This window comes from Diaporthe amygdali (assembly GCF_026229845.1).
Source record: "Diaporthe amygdali strain CAA958 chromosome Unknown NODE_1_length_4327563_cov_65_473760, whole genome shotgun sequence".
Taxonomy (NCBI): Eukaryota; Fungi; Ascomycota; class Sordariomycetes; order Diaporthales; family Diaporthaceae; genus Diaporthe; species Diaporthe amygdali.
The window spans coordinates 2,329,156-2,347,917 of NW_026517021.1; the positions used below are offsets into that span (position 1 = coordinate 2,329,156).

The 18,762-nt window shown below is 54.2% G+C and overlaps 4 protein-coding genes across 4 annotated transcripts; 3 read left to right on the forward strand and 1 right to left on the reverse strand.

The window, feature by feature from the left end:
• Positions 1 to 866: 866 nt before the first annotated feature.
• J7T55_006282 (uncharacterized protein) lies at positions 867 to 3,948 on the forward strand (the record flags this gene model as incomplete). Its single annotated transcript, XM_053142593.1, has 5 exons — positions 867 to 1,102; positions 1,178 to 1,422; positions 1,481 to 2,574; positions 2,660 to 2,824; positions 2,941 to 3,948. The coding sequence occupies 5 exons, from the start codon at positions 867 to 869 to the stop codon at positions 3,946 to 3,948; spliced, it is 2,748 nt and encodes a 915-aa protein (XP_053001048.1).
• Positions 3,949 to 4,993: 1,045 nt separating this feature from the next.
• J7T55_006283 (uncharacterized protein) lies at positions 4,994 to 11,017 on the forward strand (the record flags this gene model as incomplete). The annotated part of the gene is made up of 17 exons (XM_053142604.1): positions 4,994 to 5,012; positions 5,088 to 5,159; positions 5,234 to 5,792; positions 5,845 to 5,908; positions 5,966 to 6,608; positions 7,346 to 7,402; positions 7,735 to 7,891; positions 8,116 to 8,566; positions 8,647 to 8,911; positions 8,971 to 9,161; positions 9,283 to 9,364; positions 9,514 to 9,858; positions 9,920 to 9,982; positions 10,058 to 10,113; positions 10,292 to 10,537; positions 10,628 to 10,721; positions 10,875 to 11,017. The coding sequence occupies 17 exons, from the start codon at positions 4,994 to 4,996 to the stop codon at positions 11,015 to 11,017; spliced, it is 3,507 nt and encodes a 1,168-aa protein (XP_053001049.1).
• An 853-nt stretch (positions 11,018 to 11,870) lies between these two features.
• On the forward strand, positions 11,871 to 13,930 carry J7T55_006284 (sphingosine-1-phosphate lyase; the record flags this gene model as incomplete). The annotated part of the gene is made up of 3 exons (XM_053142615.1): positions 11,871 to 11,971; positions 12,250 to 12,855; positions 12,937 to 13,930. The coding sequence occupies 3 exons, from the start codon at positions 11,871 to 11,873 to the stop codon at positions 13,928 to 13,930; spliced, it is 1,701 nt and encodes a 566-aa protein (XP_053001050.1).
• A 1,235-nt stretch (positions 13,931 to 15,165) lies between these two features.
• On the reverse strand, positions 15,166 to 17,607 carry J7T55_006285 (uncharacterized protein; the record flags this gene model as incomplete). Its single annotated transcript, XM_053142626.1, has 5 exons — positions 15,166 to 15,229; positions 15,329 to 16,320; positions 16,403 to 16,551; positions 16,644 to 16,915; positions 17,552 to 17,607. 5 exons carry the CDS (start codon positions 17,605 to 17,607, stop codon positions 15,166 to 15,168), a joined length of 1,533 nt encoding a protein of 510 aa, XP_053001051.1.
• Between the last annotated feature and the right edge of the window lie 1,155 nt (positions 17,608 to 18,762).

The following is an 18,762-nucleotide window of genomic DNA, read 5'->3' on the forward strand; positions in this document are numbered from 1 at the left end:
CTGGCCGCAGCCCGTTGGCACACTATGCAATAGGCGATCGCTGTGGGCCGATACACTCTGGCTCGTGTTTCGAGTCGCAACAGGAACACAGCGAGTCAATCCTCCCTACCTACCTACCTATCTACCTACTGTACAGTACACGGCACTGTCGCTGCTCAAATGGCTTGTGGCTGGCCATGGTCGCGACGAACGGCTGAGCAGATCAAAGGGGCTCATCAGCGGTTGGCCGGCTTCACCGTCCCATTCGTGATCCTTCTCGTATGCAGAACCGCCAACGGGATTGCTTGCAAGGGGCGAATAATACCGCTGCTTCTGTCATAATTAGTACATGGCCTAGTGGCGCAGTTCCAGGAAGGGGCACGCGACCAGGCACCAACAGCGGAAACAGGCCCGTTCTGTTTGCTAAGGGAATGTCTCTCGATCCCAGGTCCCCCAGGCACAATCTCAACGGCCGATTGAATTTCCCCTGGCGTGCTAACTCGCATAGGCTAATGCACCTACACAGCGGCTCTTACGTGAGTAGACCCAGGTATCGGGCCAAGCAGCTGGGCAAGGTTCGAGAAACGAGGTCCGTTTGGGCGAAATCCTGCCACAGGCCAGCCCTCCACCCACCCAAAACGTATGGCCCACGTCTGGGACCGCACGCGACACATTTCCTGAAGTAACAATTTCTTTGACATGTTCGGGAAGATCTGCAATTGGATATGACTTATGTGGGGACCCCTACCTTTGTCTTGTCCTGTTCCTGTTCCTGTTCATCTGTAGGTGTGTTTCCCATGGCATCTTCATCTTGTTCTCTCTGATCTTTCTTTGGTTACGATTTTCTGCATGGAGGCCGTACTGGTTCTCAGGCGTTATCCATCGTGATGTCTCTTCAGAAGTCGACATCATTCCTATTTGCTCTTTTTCTCATATCAGTAGCGTCTACTAAGGTGCTACACCTGGCATTGCACCTTGGCACGATACCTCTCGCGGCGTTCTTTCTCTACCTCCCTACCTTCTTTATACCCGATGTCGCCCTCTTGATTATTACCAGGCTGTTGCTGCGGCGGGAGCGAGGCGTTGGTTCTCTGGTTGGTCTGCTTTTGGGATCTTTTATATCGTACGTCTTGACCACATCCGGGGCTTGCCTCTCCCTATGCAAATAATTGGCAGACAAAGCTGAGACTGCGAACAGATTTATCACCTTCATTGCTGCATCGTGTCAAATCGGATTCTTTACTAGAACGGGCGCGGATATCCAGTGGTCCGCAGCTCGCACTGTCGCAAAAGACAAAGATGGAGTCGCCGTCCTCCTAAGCGAAAGCTCGAGCGTGCTTGTGCCGGCGGTCATAATCTTAGCCTTGGCATGGTTCTCCCATGCCTGGGTGTACGAAGTATCTGGAAACATCCTGAGGACTCTCGCGGGACTCTGGCGGGCGAGTGAGTCTCGAAAAGTGTTGTAACAGGGGGGCAAAGACTGTGGCTAACTTAGGGATAGCGTACAACCGGGACCCAGGTCCTATCCAGTCGAAAGAACGAAGCGATGGCATCGATGTTGAACACTCCCTCGAAGACGGTTATTCAGACTCGGACGAGACGATTGTGTGGTCGGAGGGAGACAGCATGTTCGGCCGAGGCAAGGTGGAAGAGCCCCCCACTGGGTTAGCTGGTCGGATGCGTACCTCCTGGAGGAGAGCAGTAAAAAAGATTCCGCAATGGATGGTGCTCCCATTTTGTGCCATTGTCCTGGTGGTCTTGCTGTTGACAAGGCCGGCCAAACCGTACAACCACATCTCGACAACGCTCCCGCTCCCGCTTCTGACACTCATCAGCTTCTCCTTCGAGCCCTTCAATTCGTGCGGCCAGACAGAACGGGTTGTCGAAAACATGTGGCCACTGCCTGAACTCATTCGCGAGGCGCACTGGAAACCAGCTCATGATCACTTCAAAGGCTGGGCTCCCGGGGGAATGAGCCCCTTAATCAAGGACTACCGCGAGAGAGTGCCCGAATGGCTGCCATTGCCGATTCCTGCTGGATTCTATCGGTGGAACTCGACGGAGCCCGCGGAAGACACGTTGTCGGTACTTGATACGCCCAACGGAACGACCGCCGATGCAAATGGTACAACTTTAGCATGTGCACCGATTCTCACACGACAAGCCGACTATAACCCCGTCGACGATCCTCTCCGCATCACGAACCTCGACCTGGAGCCGCTTGAACCCCTACGAGCTGCATTGCGGGACAGGACGGCGACCATCAAGCACGTGGTCATGATCCAGATGGAGTCGATGCGTGAGGAACTCTTTCCCTTGCAGCAGGGGTCCCTGTGGCACAAGAAGATTCTGGAATCACACCCGGAACAGGACCGTGATGAGATAAACCGGCGGCTGTCGAAGCTCACCCCAAACTCCGAGAGGATAACGGGCAAGGCCGGGGGGTTCACGAATTCGACTGGCCATCCAATTACGCGAGAGGAAGAAACCCCAAGCTGGTTTAACTCAACAGATGAAGGCTTCGGTGGTCTCAACGTCGTGGGTGCCTTCACAGGGAGTTCCGTGTCAACCAAATCCGTTGTAGGAAGCCATTGTGTAAGCTTTCCACAACTACCGAGTCCCACTCGGGCCATCCAAGACAAAAGGGAGAGGAACAAAAATACTGACATACTTTGATCAGGGTATTTGGCCCATGGCTGTTGACGGACTGGAAGAATCAGAGAGCCAGGTCTACCAGCCATGTCTTCCACACCTCTTCGACATGCTGTCCCACAAGAAGATCGACGACTCCAAATTAGACCAAAGCGAGATGCGCAATCGGCCGTGGGACCATATGTATTTCCAGGTGAGTTATTCTTGGTGCGAGATGTTGCCCCAAATATTTCTATGTTTTTAAGACTAGCGTGCACCGATCCCAATTCCGTCTTCAGGTAGCAAGTACTAACGCAAATTACCCAATAGGCTGTAACAGACGATTATGACCGACAGGATGTCATGAACGAGAAGATGGGCTTCAGGGATGTTGTGGCCAGAAAGACACTGCAAAAGGACGTGAAGAACAATCCTGGGATGATGGAACTTAATTATTTCGGCTATGCGGAGCCGTACTTGATACCGCACATGGAGAAATTTATCGACCGAGCTCTGGCCAACGACACGAGGATGTTCCTGAGCCATTTCACCTCAACGACTCACCACCCTTGGAGGACGCCCGGGGACTGGCAAACAGTCCGGTACATGGGCAAGAGCCACGGAATCAGCCACTACGACTTCAACCAGTACCTGAACGCCGTCGCCTACCACGATGCGTGGCTGGGACAGATGATGCAGCTGATCGAGGATAAGGGCATCGCGAACGAGACACTAGTCATCTTCGTCGGGGACCACGGCCAGGCGTTCCTCGAGGACACGTCCGTGACGGGCACGCTGGACAATGCGCACGTGTCCAACTTCCGCGTGCCTATCACCTTCCGGCACCCGCACCTGCCGCGCGTGCAGTACGAGGCCAACGCCACGTCCATCAGCATCCTGCCCACGATCCTGGACTTGCTCGCGAGCACGGGGTCGCTGAACGAGGAGGACGGCAGGGCGGCGGCGGACCTGATCAACGACTACGAGGGCCAGTCGCTCATAAGGCCGTACAAGACGCACGAGGGCGGCCGGCGGGCGTGGAACTTTGGCGTGGTCAACCTGGGCGGGAGCGTCCTGACCGTGACGTCGGCCGACGCGCCGTGGAGGCTGGTGCTGCCGGTGGAGGAGAAGAACTCAATCGAGTACCAGCTGTCGGACCTGCGGCTCGACCCGCTGGAGGTGGACCCGATCAAGGGCTGGGATATGGTGCACTTGATCCTGGATGCGCGGAAGAAGTACGGGCAGGACGCGGCCACGTGGGCGGACGAGGCTGAGAAGGTCGCCAGGTGGTGGATGTTAGAGCGGAAGAGGCTATGGAAGTACCAGTCTTCCAAATAGAAACTGTTTTGTCAATTCATACAAATATAAACTTTCCATGATTCATTCATCTTTCCGTCTCGAGCGTCCAAAGACGCCAGTGCGGTTGGGGTGGCGGGGGTGGCGGTCCAACAAATTTGACATTGTTGCCCGTCCTGAAGACTAGCCTCTGCTTTGTTGTTTGAGGTGACTTGGAAAGAGTTGGACGTCCTGTGCGGGCCTTACGATGAGAGACTCCATGATTCCGCGGAATTGGAGCCTGCGGTTGAGAAAGGCTGCATGAAGGAGTTGCCGCGATAGAATTATGTTATATTCCAGTTTTCTGCTATATGTAACACAACTTATTAGTATAATTGCTGGTCGGAGCTCACTCACTTGCCTCGGCCATCTGACGTATTCGCAGGAGGATATTATCTGCAAATGATATAGTCCGGTGACTTCAATTGCATCAAATATATTTGGCAGTCGTAAATGAAACGAAACCATGCTAATGCACGAGCTGAATTGCCAAGTCTCTCTGTGCAATGGAGAATCGGACGACATGAATGGTTTGGTCTACGCTCTGAGACCCAAGAACCCCGAAACGTACGCCCGGCTCTTCTAGATCGTCCGAAGGATCAGCCAGATCAACCGCCAAGTTCTTCTGCATTGTATATTTCCAGTGTACGCATGCGTCGCGGGCACACGATGGATTCCTGTGTATCTTACACAAGTGGGTGGCACACGTCACGTTTAATGGCCTTCGAAGTACTACGGAGTTGCTGACAGCCCAAATTGTGAGTGTTATGGCACGGAGGTACCCAGCAAGTACGACCGGATCTCCCCAACTTCGGGTACACATAGCTGACCACCTAGGCCATTGTCACATCTCAATTTTACACGACCAAACGCCTCAATCTTTTTACCAGCACATAGCTGAGGCACTCTTCCCTGATAAATGCCGACAATTATCCGTATGCTACACAACCGACGACCAATCCTCTAGCAGTCTCGTTCTTCATTACCTTCATCATCCTGGACGTCCTCAAGGACCTCTGCATCTTAGACAGCCATTGAAGAGGTGCTTATGGCTTGTACCACGGAATGTAAGCCCGTGGGCTCATACCCTCCAACGGGTGTCGATGTACTCATAGTTGGTACTGGCCTCGCTGGTCTAACAGCGGCAATTGAGTGCATTCGCAAAGGTCACAATGTGCGTGTGTTAGAACGAAACTCAGGCATCAACACGGTCGGTATGTGCAAAGAAAGGAACAAGCCTCCCGATTTCCTTCCCGAAACCATGAAGGAATTGCTTATCTGTCATTAGGCGACATGTATTTCATGGGTCTGAGTGCCACTAGGTTCTTCAAACATTGGCCTGACATGGCAAAGGAGTACGATGCAATTTCACTGCATAATACGTGGATCGAGACGTTCAAGCACGATGGCACACACATGATTCCGCCACTCAAAGTTGCCGATCGCCTGCGTGATGCTGGTCTTGACCCCGACACGCCTCCAGGGACCTTTCAGATGCGACCCCTTGTTTATAAGATGTTCGTTGCACAAGTTGAGCGGCTGGGAGTAGATATCCAGTTCGGAAAGCGCGTTGTCGATTATTTCGAGGACAAAGAGCGCCAGAGAGCTGGTGTGGTGACTGACCAAAATGAAAGATTTGAGGCAGACGTCGTCATTGCGGCCGATGGTGTTGGTTCCAAAAGTCAAGGGCTTGTTGGCGGCCAGGTCAGAGCAATGAGCTCGGGTAGAGCTATGTGGCGGGCCGCCTTCCCAAGACATCACCTCGATCAGGACCCCCAAGTCAAGGAGTTTTTCAAGATGGTTGATGGCGAGACTGGCCAAGAGCCTATCATCAGGACATGGCTGGCGTAAGTCAGCAGAGGAAAAACTCCAAGAGCAATAGCTGCTAATGGCAAGCAGTCCAGGAGCGTATGGTCTCACGTTGACTCGTCCCGACACAATCGTTTGGACCATAAACCATGATGTAAGTACCTATAATCACTATGCACTCTTGGCTTACCAGACACTCATCATGGGATAGGTGACTGGCTCAGAGAAGGAGTCATGGCGTAATACCGTAGAGTCTGATGAAGTCCTCGCCAACATGGACAAAGGCGTCGGTCCTAATGGCTGGGCTCCAGTATTCAAGCAATTGGTTGCACTCACGCCCCCAAGGACTATTGTCAACTTTGAGCTTTTCTGGCGCAATCCGCAGCCGAAGTGGGCGTCACCAGAAGCTCGCGTAATCGTAATTGGCGACGCCGCGCACTCCTTCCTCCCAGCTTCGGGCAATGGTGCAACCCAAGCCATTGAGGACGCCATCTCCCTGGCGACGTGCCTGCAAATCGGCGGGAGAGAGAACATTTCGCAATCCGTCCGCGCTCACGTCCGTTTGCGCTTCATCCGGAATGCATGCGCCCAAAAGCTGGGTTTCAGCAACGCCGAGTTATTGCAAGATACCGACTGGAGCAAAGTCAAACTAGACCCGCGCCGAGCTCAGCCGAAGCTACCGAAATGGGTCTTCAGCCACGATCCGGAGAGCTATGCTTATGATAACTACGAGAAAGTCGTTGAGAGCATGAAGAACGGGGTTGCGTTTGATGAGGATGACAGCATCCCACCAAACTACCCACCAGGATATAAATACGAGGAGTGGAATATTGAACAGATAATGGAAGACATTCGTAAGGGGAAACCGGTTGACCTAGGTCCGGGAGACTGGAGATAACAATTTTTTTTTTGATTGAAGAGATGTAACTTGCTAAGCTGCGTTTTCCAAGTACGTACTGTCAATCATCAGTCTTCCTCATCTGGCAGCTCATTAAACGGGAGCGCCTCAATGGCTGCCTCGAACTTCAATTCTTGCGGGGCCCCGATACACTCCTTAACTCACATCAGGAAAAGGTCCCCGGACGTCAAGGGAGCCTCAGGATACATTCCTTCTTGTAGTTGTTGCTCGCCAATGACGAAGTCCTTGAGTGCGCGGCTGTCCACGCTCCGACTTAAAAGAAAGCTCCATATTAATCGAGTCAAAAAAACTCAGCGAAAGCTGTCACACGCTTTGCATTGATGAACGAATGTCCTTAGTGCAACTCATATGAAAATAATATTGAATCCTTATGAGAAGGATGTTTAGTCAACAACAGTAAAGCCAGGATTTAACAGAACTCGATTGTCAGCATTTTTGGGTAGTAGACATTAACGGAAGAAGCTCTGGATATACAGTCTTCTAAATGAACGTTGTTTTCCCAATTAATATATGCTTTTCACGATACCTTCTATCTCAACTCTTCCAAGCGTCTAAAGATATCAGACAGGAGCCACTAGAGACAGTCCAACAGATCTGACATCGTTGATCGTCCCGTGGACTAGTCCCTGTCTGTGGGGTAAGGTGACATTTTGCGGGGTCTGGCTCTCCCAGGGCTCTGGGGCACTCCTACACCGAGCAACGTCATTTCTCACCCTATTCCCGGGACAGGTAGGCTCTCACAACAGCCGATCGTCAAGCTCCGTCGCCAGGCTTGTCGTCCTTTGTGTGGCCAAGACCGTCGCATCCAACGACTCAGAGCCCTCTGCCATCCTCCTTCACAGTCGACGGAGCGCAGAGTGACGTCGTATCACCGCACGGGACGAATCCTTCAGGCGACGATGGCACATCTCTTCACATCTGATATATAGGCGGACTCATCATGTTGCTCCTGGCACTGTGATACTTAGCGAGGTGCTTCTAGCCGGCTTATTCCCCAAGTACCTGTCAATGGGATTAAGGTTGTTTTTGACAGCTTGGGCGGGGCTAATCCACAGTGCCAGACATCCTCACCCTGGATGTATCATTCTCGACGCCAGCATCTCCCACAAATCCCTCCCAGACGGCCGACTTTATGTCATGGCGTCTTGGCCAAGCTCGTTGGTTCATTGGATTTGAGGGCCCGCTTGGGTATCACTTCGCAATCCCCGGACGAGGGTGGTAGGTTGAACAAGGTATAAGTAAATAGCTGTCTCTTCCCATCCATCATTCCATCCGGCCAGCTCTGTTGACATTAAAGCCCAGTGGCTTGAGCTTGTTTTACCCAAGACTTATAGTCGATTCTTGACCATCAAGTGGCCGTCTTGGACATCTCTGGGCAGTCTTGGAATTGCTTTTCCACCGTATTGGTGGTTCCCTTTCAAGCTCTTTTGATACACCCGTAGCTACGAGACACAATTCGGTCTTGTTCCCAAAATGGCAGACACTCACCCATCCGAGAAAGACCACCGCGGCAGAGGTTCATCTGACTCCGTCTCCAAGGCCGAGGTCGACCACCACAGCCTTGCTCCCTCTGCCGACAAGCCCTCGCCCTCGGGGCCTGCAGATGAGGACTTGCGCCAGCGCCACGATGCCTCGGCCAAAATGGAAAACCCGCTCGCTGGCTTCAGCCGCGAGCAGATCACCAACCTTTCAGAGGAATTCTGCGCCCAGCACGGGTTCACCGATGACGAGGACATCCGCGCCTTTCGGCTGGGCGCTGCCATCGCCGGCAACAACTTCGAGTGGGACACGATCGATGGCCTGAGGGACGACGAGAAGGAAGCCCTTCGGATGGAAATTGATCATAAGTGGAGGTCAAATCCAAAAACCCTATATGGTGTCATAGTTGTTTGCGTAAGTCGTCCCACCCATTCATTTCCTAATACTCTTGATATATCACATTGTACGACTTATAACCCTAACCCTAACCCTAGGCCGTTTGCGCCGCCGTACAAGGGATGGATGAAACGGTCGTAAACGGCGCACAAACGTACTATAAGAAAGCGTTTGGAATCGGAGACGATAAATCAATGCGCGACTCCTGGCTTGTGGGGTTGTTAAACAGCGCCCCGTATCTTTGCTGTGCTTTCATCGGCTGTTGGTTGACCGAGCCCATGAACAAGAGATTCGGCCGCCGGGGCACGGTCTGGATCAGCTGTCTCGTCTCCGCGCTGGCATGTTTTTGGCAGGCGTTTACAAGTGGGTCCATGTCTCCTTACTGTCTAACCGTTTGTGAATGCTGATGACTTGGGTTGAAGACACTTGGTGGCATATGTTCATTGCGAGATTCTTCCTGGGATTTGGTATCGGTCCCAAGTCCGCTACTACTCCTATCTTTGCTGCTGAGTGCTCGCCGCCTAAGCTGCGAGGCGCCTTGACGATGCAATGGCAGATGTGGACGGCATTCGGAATCATGATTGGATATGTCGCGGACCTTGCCTTTTACTTCGTAAGTGTCTCTTTTTCATAAATTAGGGTAAATCAGGTGATAAAGGGGAATGGCACCATTGCTCTTAAATTTCCCCCAACAACTTATTCTTGTCACAGTTGGGGCTAACTGCAAATTCAAGGTCCCTGATCACGGTATTCCGCTGGGATTGAATTGGAGGCTCATGATGGGCTCAGCAATGATTCCCGCTGTGATTGTCTGCTGTTTGATTCCGTACGTATTGGCTTTCTTCTCTGCGCTTACCGGCCCCCACATTCTCGCCTGACAGAGAACAATCAATTCGAGCTCTGGAATAGGTAATTAACACATCATAGAATGTTTCCGGAGTCCCCTCGTTGGTATCTAACCAAAGACCGACACCGCGACGCCTACAAGGCAATATGCCGGCTACGACTAAGCAAGATCCAGGCCGCTCGCGACCTCTTCTATATGGACTTTGGCCTCAAAGCAGAGAGAGAGGCCATGTCTATCGGCAAGCAAAGTCGAATCAAGGAATTTTTGACTATCCGACGTAACCGGAATGCCATGATCGGCTCGGAAATCGTTATGTTTATGCAACAGTTCTGTGGAGTCAATGTGATCGCGTACTACTCTTCCGAGATCTTCTTGGAGGCTAACCTGCCCGAGACGAGTGCTCTGTCAGCCTCCCTCGGCTTCGGTATTATCAATTGGCTGTTTGCACTCCCGGCTGTCTATAGTGAGTTTCGCAAAGAATAACTGCAACATGGCCACGGTATTTTGGAATTGACCGCTCGCAGCTATTGACACATTTGGAAGGCGCAATTTGCTCTTGACGACATTTCCACTCATGTCTCTCTGCCGTGAGTGAACCATCAGCTCCGACTCTAAGCATCACGAGGCCAAAGCCAATGAGGTTGCTAATATTTGCAAAACAGTGTTCTTTGTAGGCTTTAGTTTCTGGATCCCGGAAGATTCCACTGCCCGGATTGCCGTAAGTAACGATTAAAATATTTGGCTACTTTTGTGCGGCCTTCAAGGCGATGCTGTTTGGCCAGGCACTTCGAGCAGTGTTGGATGCTCGAGATCCCCGCCCCCTTGGGGGTCGAACAATACCACGTTTTGCCTCCCATTCACTTTGAAAAAAGTATTTCTAACATAAAGTGCTGCAGTGTATCGCCCTCGGCATCTACCTCTTTGGAATGGTTTACTCTCCCGGCGAAGGCCCGGTGCCATTCACATACTCAGCCGAGGCCTACCCTCTTTACATCCGTCCCATCGGGATGTCGCTCGCGACAGCCACGACCTGGTTCTTCAACTTCGTTCTCAGCGTGACATGGCCGTCGCTGTTGCAGGCGTTCAAGCCGCAAGGAGCCTTTGGCTGGTATGCCGGTTGGAATATTATCGGTTTCTTCCTAGTAAGTGTCGACTCTTTTGCATTACTATCTTCATCATGATTACGTCTATTGATATCTCATGACCGTGTGGCTGACTTGTGAAACCCCCAGGTCCTGTTCTTCCTGCCTGAGACTAAGGAAAAGACTCTCGAAGAGCTGGATGCGGTCTTCAATGTGCCGCTGCGAGTGCATGCCAAATATGGACGTAAGTGGCTCAAAAGCAACCCCATTCCACAATGAGCGGGCTAGATTTGGTTTTTGTGGGAAGTTTCGGACATTAGGATTTTCTCTGGCCACCCATGACCTTACAGCCTCTTGTGTTTCTCAAAGTGAAACTCAATAGCTGACAAAGTTCCAGTCCAGCAATTCAAGTACTTCATTCACCGTTACGTGTTTTGGCGGCCCGTGGATCCGCCCGCTGTTCCTCACGATGAAATTGTACAGCATACGGGGAAGTCAATTGCTCCGAAGGCTGAGCATGACCCGACTAAGCGTGTATAAGAGTAGTGTATTATTGTGCGATCTCCTAGGAGTTTGGTTACGAGTGGAGCCTCTATTGCGGCTCGGCTTACTAGCAAGCTGAGCAAGGAATACCCCTGGATGCTTACGGCCAGCAATGGGTGCCGCGGAACGGAGCCTCCAAGTGCAAGAGTTGCGGATGGGAGAAATTGATACATGTATTTGTCTTGGGATCTAGGATGGACATACCCTGTGCACTTAATGGATTTTTAACTCGGTAGAAATCCCCAAGCTCTGCGAATTCATGACTCTTTGGGGACAAACCTGTTACACGAATTGCCCTGGAGTCTCAGCCGCCAGCCAGCCGGTAAAGAATGCAAGTACACATCTATCTGGGTACCCAAGTCTGTTGTCACTTTCCACGGCTGCTTCCAAGTCGGAAGGTCCATTCATCGACCACTGTCAGTTCAGGCAGGTAAGAGGCGAAGTAAGCCCAGATGAGTGTAGCATTTATGCGTCGTTGAGAAGTGATATTCATCGCTTGTAGTGAGAGTCCAGGAGTGTCCGCGGTCGCCGAAAGCTAGTGTGGTACCCGGTGAAGTCACCCTTTGGGCTGCTTCAATGCGTCCAACTGCCCACCGCGAGCCGAGGTAATGCACTACCAGCTGCCCGTTACAGATCGGCGCCCTCGGAATGCCGTTCATCATGCTGCATCATCGCATAAAACTTGCCGCTGGCCGACGACAGTTCTTGCCTGGGCAGCCCGCTCCTGCTCTGGAATGACCCATTGCAAATCAAAGCTGATTTAATTCCTTTTTCCTCTGTGTTAGTCTTACCACGCTCTCCGATATCAGCCTCTTACAGCCGCCGAGAGCCAGTGAACAAGCTACTCAAGATGCCGGGCTCGTCGCGGATGCCCATCAGCCTGCGGGACGGCCTCAACAGTGTGAAGAAGTCCCGCCACGGCAATCCCATACAATTTCTCAACGTTGAACTGTGAGTGATACTTCCAAGCCAGGTAGTAATCCCCCATTGCAGCCCCTAGCAGCCCATGAGGCCATGTTTTCCAGTGTTCCCAGCTTCTTTGTCCTGGAATCGCTTTCAGGACCCCTCCTTGTATAGCCGCTACGGTCCGGAGCTGTCGCAATCTCCCTGATCGCTCTTATGTTACACCGTACAGCGCGCCCCAGCGCTCTTGGGTGACCCGGCGCTTCGCCGTCTACATACTCTATGCTGAGTGGACTCTCCAGCTAACCCCGGCTCTCCACCTCCAGACTCAAGAACATAATATTCTTCTACTTCCTCCTCCGGTGGACACGGCGGTCCTTCTGGAAACTCAAGGGCCGCGGACTGGTCGGCACGCTCGTAGAGCTGTACACGGATGCGCGGCGCATCGCGTACGGTTGGTTCCTCCAGGCGCCAGGCGTGCGCACCAAGGTGAAGGCGCAGGTGGACGAGGCCAGGGCGAACCTCCAGAAGAAGCTCGTGCCCGCCAACCAGACCCGCTACCTCTCGCTGCCCAAGCAGGGCTGGAGCGATGACGACCTGCGCGCCGAGCTGGAGCGGCTGGCAAACTTGGACCACACCCGGTGGGAGGACGGCTTCGTCAGTGGTGCCGTGTACCACGGCGAGGATGCTCTTCTGCAGCTGCAGACCGAGGCGTACGGCAAGTTCACGGTCGCGAACCCCATCCACCCGGATGTGTTCCCCGCCGTGAGGAAGATGGAGGCCGAGGTGGTGGCCATGGTGCTGTCCCTGTTCAACGCGCCAGCCTCTGCCGCGGGTGTGTCAACGTCCGGTGGCACTGAGAGTATCCTGATGGCCTGTCTGAGTGCCAGGCAGAAGGCCTATGTGGAGAGGGGCGTGACGGAGCCAGAGATGTAAGTCTTGTTGTACCTACCAGCTTACCCCCAAGTCAGAGGTGTTCGTCGGAGCAGCCCCGCTAACGAGCATGGTCACAGGATCCTCCCCGAGACCGCGCACACGGCGTTCCGTAAGGCGTGCGAATACTTCAAGATCAAGATGCAGCTGGTGCCATGCCCGGCGCCGAGCTACCAAGTGGATACGCGGCGAGTGGCGCGGCTGGTGAACGCCAACACGATCCTGCTGGTGGGCAGCGCGCCCAACTTCCCGCACGGGATCATGGACGACATCGCGGCGCTGTCCAAGATCGCGCTGCGACGGAAGATCCCGCTGCACGTGGACTGCTGCCTGGGGTCGTTCCTGGTGCCGTTCCTCGACAAGGCGGGCTTCGAGACGCAGCCGTTCGACTTCCGGCTGCGCGGGGTGACGTCCATCAGCTGCGACACGCACAAGTACGGGTTCGCGCCCAAGGGCAACAGCACGACGCTGTACCGCACGGCGGAACTGCGGGCGTACCAGTACTTTGTGATCCCGGACTGGTCGGGCGGCGTGTACGCGTCGCCGGGGTTCGCGGGGTCGCGGCCGGGGGCGCTGATCGCGGGGTGCTGGACGAGCATGATGAGCGTGGGCGAGGAGGGGTACCTGGACGCGTGCGTGCAGATCGTGGGGACGACCAAGAAGATCGCGGAGCGGATCCGCGACTCGCCGGTGCTGGCGGCGGAGCTCGAGGTCATGGGGCGGCCGCTGGTGTCGGTGGTGGCGTTCACGGCGCGCAACCTCAACATCTACGACATCGCCGACGCCATGACGCAGCGCGGCTGGCACCTCAACTCGCTGCAGGAACCGCCCGCCATGCACGTCGCCGTCACCATGCCCATCACCAAGGTGTGGGAGAAGCTCACCGACGACCTCGAGGCCGTCATCGAGGACGAGCGCGAGAAGGAGCGCGTGCGCATCGCCCAGGGCAAGGGCGCCAGGGGCAAGGCCATGGGTGACTCGGCCGCTCTGTACGGCGTCGCCGGCAGCCTGCCCAACAAGAGCATCGTGGTTCAGCTGGCCAGCGGCTTCTTGGACACCCTGTACAAGGCATGAAACCTGTACAAGGCATGAGGCGGAGCGGTACGGAGGGGAGAGAAGGCAGATGGGTAGGTTCGATAAGAGATTGGTAGGGAGGGGCAAGGGAAGGGAAACGATTTCATCAATTTCAAGCTGGGAGCATCTGCATGGCAAGGCACAACATGGACACTGTCGTTCTTAGACGGGCATCTCTTTCAGGTCATCGTACCTGTGTTATGTATACATAAACACATACAATCGAGAACGCAACCGAGCAGGGCGAATTGGTCGGCGTTGGGGGCATATTTCAGTTCTGCCCTCAGCCACCAACACATACATATCAGGAGGAGAAAACCCACTGCAGTTTCTGCAGGCAGTACGGTTACAACTGAAACAGCAAAGATTTTATGCTGCACATCTATCAGGAGTTTGTCCCTTCAAGAATGCTCTGTGTTGTATCTAGCTCTCTCTGCTCTCTCTGCTCGCAGCTCAATGAGGGTTGGCTTGTGCCTGTTCCATCTGACAACCACCTGTAGACGCTGGAGATACCACCCAGGCAACATTCTTCTTCGTCCATGCCTATCCCAGCTATTTCGTATCTAGTAGCTAAGTAGCTAAGTCGTTGTTTTGTTCTGTCTTGTCCAGTCCGGGTCCTGTCCTGTCCTCTCTCCTTGTTTTGTTCTCTCTCTTGGACCTTGAACAGTGATCACGATGCACCGCGAGCTCTTGATATCAAGCAGCCAAGACCGCCCCTCGTGCTTAGGCTTTTTTCCTTCCCTCTCAACAGGCAGGTGCCCTCTGACATAGACGGTGGGTGGGGGTCACCCTTTCAGTTATCCACGGGTCCTCCTTTCCTTTCGTGATCGAGGTCGGAAAACAGACACTTTCCCAGTGCTGCCTGTCCATGGCTGACCCTCTGTCTTCCCATTCCCCACCGGCTCGAATCAAACCGGAATATTACACTACTGCCTCCTCTTCTTGCATCATCGTCATTACACCCTCTTGTCCGTACCGGATGCGAAGCTTCCCTCCATACTCGCCGTCAAGCTTGAAGCATGAATACCAAAACAGACCTACAGGTCAGCACCCCGGTCTCGAAAGTGTCCCATGCCAGGGTCACTCTGCTTCACCACTTCCTCCACGTCCCCAACTTGCCTCCTCTCAGAGATCTCAAGCTGATGCGGGCTCTTCAGCCGCTTGTGCAAAATATATCTCAAACCCATCGTCAATCCTCGAGACCTTGCATCCGAATCCCTCATGACTACTGATTGCTATTGCAATGGCTCCGACGAGCTCGACAGTCTGTTCAGATGCAGGTACACGTCTGTGCCGTACCTGTTTCACGGGAAAAAAAAGATTTGTGTCAGCAGCCTTGTCTCTCTTTCTCATCATCACCGGCGCCCTCCGGCCTGTGTGATACTGGGGCTGACTCACCCTTCCATGCTGATCAGTTTCAGATCGCCTCCGAAGTACCGCGCGTACAGTCTCGATATGGGCAAGCCGTAACCGAAACCCGCCATTGGCGCTTTGAAGTCGCTCTTGTCGAAGTCGGGGTCCAGGCTCGGGGTCCTGTCCACGGTCGTGTACATGTACGTCCACACCAGTGGTATCGCGCTGCGCGGGATGCCGCCGCCCTCGTCCGAGATCTTGATGGTGATGTCCTCCTTACCCTCGGCCACGATCACCTTGGTCACGGGGAACTCCTGCTTGTCCTGGCCATGCGTCTCGACCACGGCTCGCAGCGAGTTCTTGAGGGTCTCGAACAGCATGTGGCTCAAATGTCCGGGGACGTACATGAAGTTCAGGTTGGGGTTGCACACGAGCTGTATCTTGGGCGCCTCGAACAAGCCATAGTGGTCCTCACACACAAACCTTGCATTCTCGATCGCCTCTTGAGCCAGGTCTTGCACGTTGGTCTTTGTGCAAATTATGCCGACATAGTTTGGGTCTGTGTAGTGACTCTGGTCGGTCAGGGCGATGTGCTGGCCGATGAGCATGCGGATGCCGATGCGCGACATGTAGAAGCGGTCCAGGAAAGACTGGATCGTGCCGTCGATCTGCATGCGTTGCCTTTTACGCTTATACTCGAGGATGCCCTGGGCCATGGTGGTCACGACGCCGTCATGACGCCGCTTGATCTTGTGCAGGGTCTGGGCAAATTTCTGGTTGTACAGATGCAGATCCGGGGGCCAATCGCCGCTGTCGTCGACCATGGCAAAGTACCGCCGTGCAGCCTGGTACTTCTTGGCCCAGCTTTCTCTTCCGTTGCCATTCGCTTGTGGCATCGACGTGTACTGGCCCTCCTCGATGCTTGGGTTCGGTGTTGCTTCCGGCAGCATCTGGCCTTTTCCGAGGGACTTGCCGGGGCGCATTAACCGCTCGCGCACGTCTTTGGGGAGCTGTGGTCGTGGAAGGTCGGTGATTTCCTGTTGTACCGCGGAGGGGCATGTGAGTCACCATGAACTTGCACATGGCCAAAGGGGGGAAGGGCTTGGGCATGCCACATACTTCAAATGACTGTGCATACCAGTCATGAACTTTTTTCACGGACGGCATCTCACTGAGACCATCGGGGAGGGTCTCGAGCTCCTGAACCCTGTGGGCCAGTCTTATGGGGAGTTCCTCGGAGAGGAACTGGGAGGCGCGGAATAGGGTCCCTGCAGAGAGAGAGAGACATGAGCATTTGGGCCGTCAATTGGCTCGACGGCGTGCAAAGTCGACACAGGCCAAAGGCATTGCAAGAACTCACCGACAGAGGGTCTCTCGCCGAATTGGACCATCTGGCGCAAGCTGACGCCGGTTGCTGGGAAGGAGGCATAGTGACGGATAGTATCCATCAGCTTCTCGGTCTTCCGCCACGACATCTTGACGGGTTGAGCGTGGATGCCCACGATTGCCTGAGGGACTTGTTGTTTGCCTATGATTGCCTCATGGACGACCAGTGCTGTCCCGGAAACGCGCTGGTTGGGCGGGGTTCTGAAGGAAGGGATCTCGAGTCCTCGTCGAAACTGTGCAATGGTACTGCGCAGTGAGGAAGTGCACCCTTAGCCGAGGCAACGCCGGGAGTTATCGATATGGAGAAGTATGGGAATGACGCAACGCTAACTTGTGGAGGAACGGGGGTCACGAGAGCTGAGAGCTTTGGGCTTGGGAGGTCCTAAAGGCCCACGGGTCATGAAGTTTCCGGGAGTCCCTATGAAGATGGCGGGGACAAAAATTCAAGGAGGAATTGAGATGTTCCTGAGCCTTGTCGGTGCCCAGAAAGGGTGCGTCTTGGTTCGGTGAAGAGAGGGCAGAAAGCTTAAGAGCGGCTCGGCTGGCTCGTTCGCAGACCACATAGTCTACCGAAAGGAGCTCAAGTACAGTGCACGCCCGGCATCTGGGGCAAGCATCTGGACAGTCCCGCTCGCTGCTCGCCGCTCACGTCACGTCACCTCACCTCTCTGGCTACTGGACTTCTGTTACAGTACGGACGTGCTTTGGGTACCTGGAATGTTACGCCTGGGAGTGCGCCAAAGAGGGTTACCCGTACCTATCACCCAACCTGCGTGGGTGGCCACGGCCTCGTGCCCAGCTGCATGCAGTACCTATCAATGCAGGCGCCCGGGTTCCTAGGTAAGCTTGAGGTCACCCCACAAAGCAGCGGGCAACGGCAACCTCAAAAATGCCTGGGTGCCGGGCGATGCGACGGTGACAGGGGAAAGGAGCTCCATGTTTCCGACTCGACCTCACAGGGGCGGCGGGACCCCACATGAGTGCATTACCGGCCGCTGGACCATTACTACGCGGTGGCTAGCCTGGCAGGCCTAGGTATCACAACAACACTCATGCAGCAGCCAAGAGCCGTGATGAGGACAGGCGACACCACCAAGTCTCTGACCACTGACTCAAGTGAGCTCCAACGGCTGCTCAAGCTTGTGTACTGACTGATGTCAACCACGACTACGGTTGAGGCCTTTTTAGAGCCATCTTGCCCGGGGGGACTGGCCCGGGCGGGCCAGACAGGGAGACATCAACGAGCCTCTGCATCACATGCCAGAAAGCCGTTCAGCCGGTTTGTATCGACACTCACAGGGCGAGACCTTCCTAGCACAACGCCCACCCTTGCGACGGCGCTCATCCTTCCCGACAATGTCGCTGGGCATTCAGCTTGCTGGTATAAACACCTGTCTCTGGCATGATACATGCTCTCTGGTGGCGGTATTGCCCTGATGAATGCTTACATAGTATATGATCACATTAATATGTGTATGCAGTAGCTCTACTAGAAGTCTAAACAGTGACACACTATTTTCGGACCCTGGTGGGGTGATGTGATCGACATGCACCAGGGAGGTCAAGCTGGGCAGAAACAAAGGACAGAGAGAGCTCCCCCCTTGCTCGTTCACTATGTGTGTCGGCCAAGCCCGCCTTGGGCCATCTGCCCATCCCTACAGCACTCTTGCGGCGCACACCAGGACAGACTGGTGACACAGCGCAACTGCTCACCCAGTCTGAAGGCTCGAATATGCCCAAGTGAGGAAAAAACTTTTTCTCAAATATCAGATGTCGGGCGATAGGAAGTCGTCCTTCTGCAGATGAAGCTGCAGGGCGGTGCGGCTGCAGGGTGGTCCAGACTCGGAGCCGCTGCCATCATACCACATCAGTCCATCTCGCTTTGGGCCGTTCTGGAAAACAGACCCGTAATAATATTGTTTCCCATTCACCACTCAGGGGCTTGCCAATCTACCATGTCACATCTGCGAAATTCCGATAATGCCTCTCGCCGTGGTCTGCACAGATCTCACGGATTATGTCCGACCAAGCCTCGCCGCGTGGTGGTGCTAGCCAGAGCTTCCTGCTTGTGCATGGTCTGATTTCCATCTACG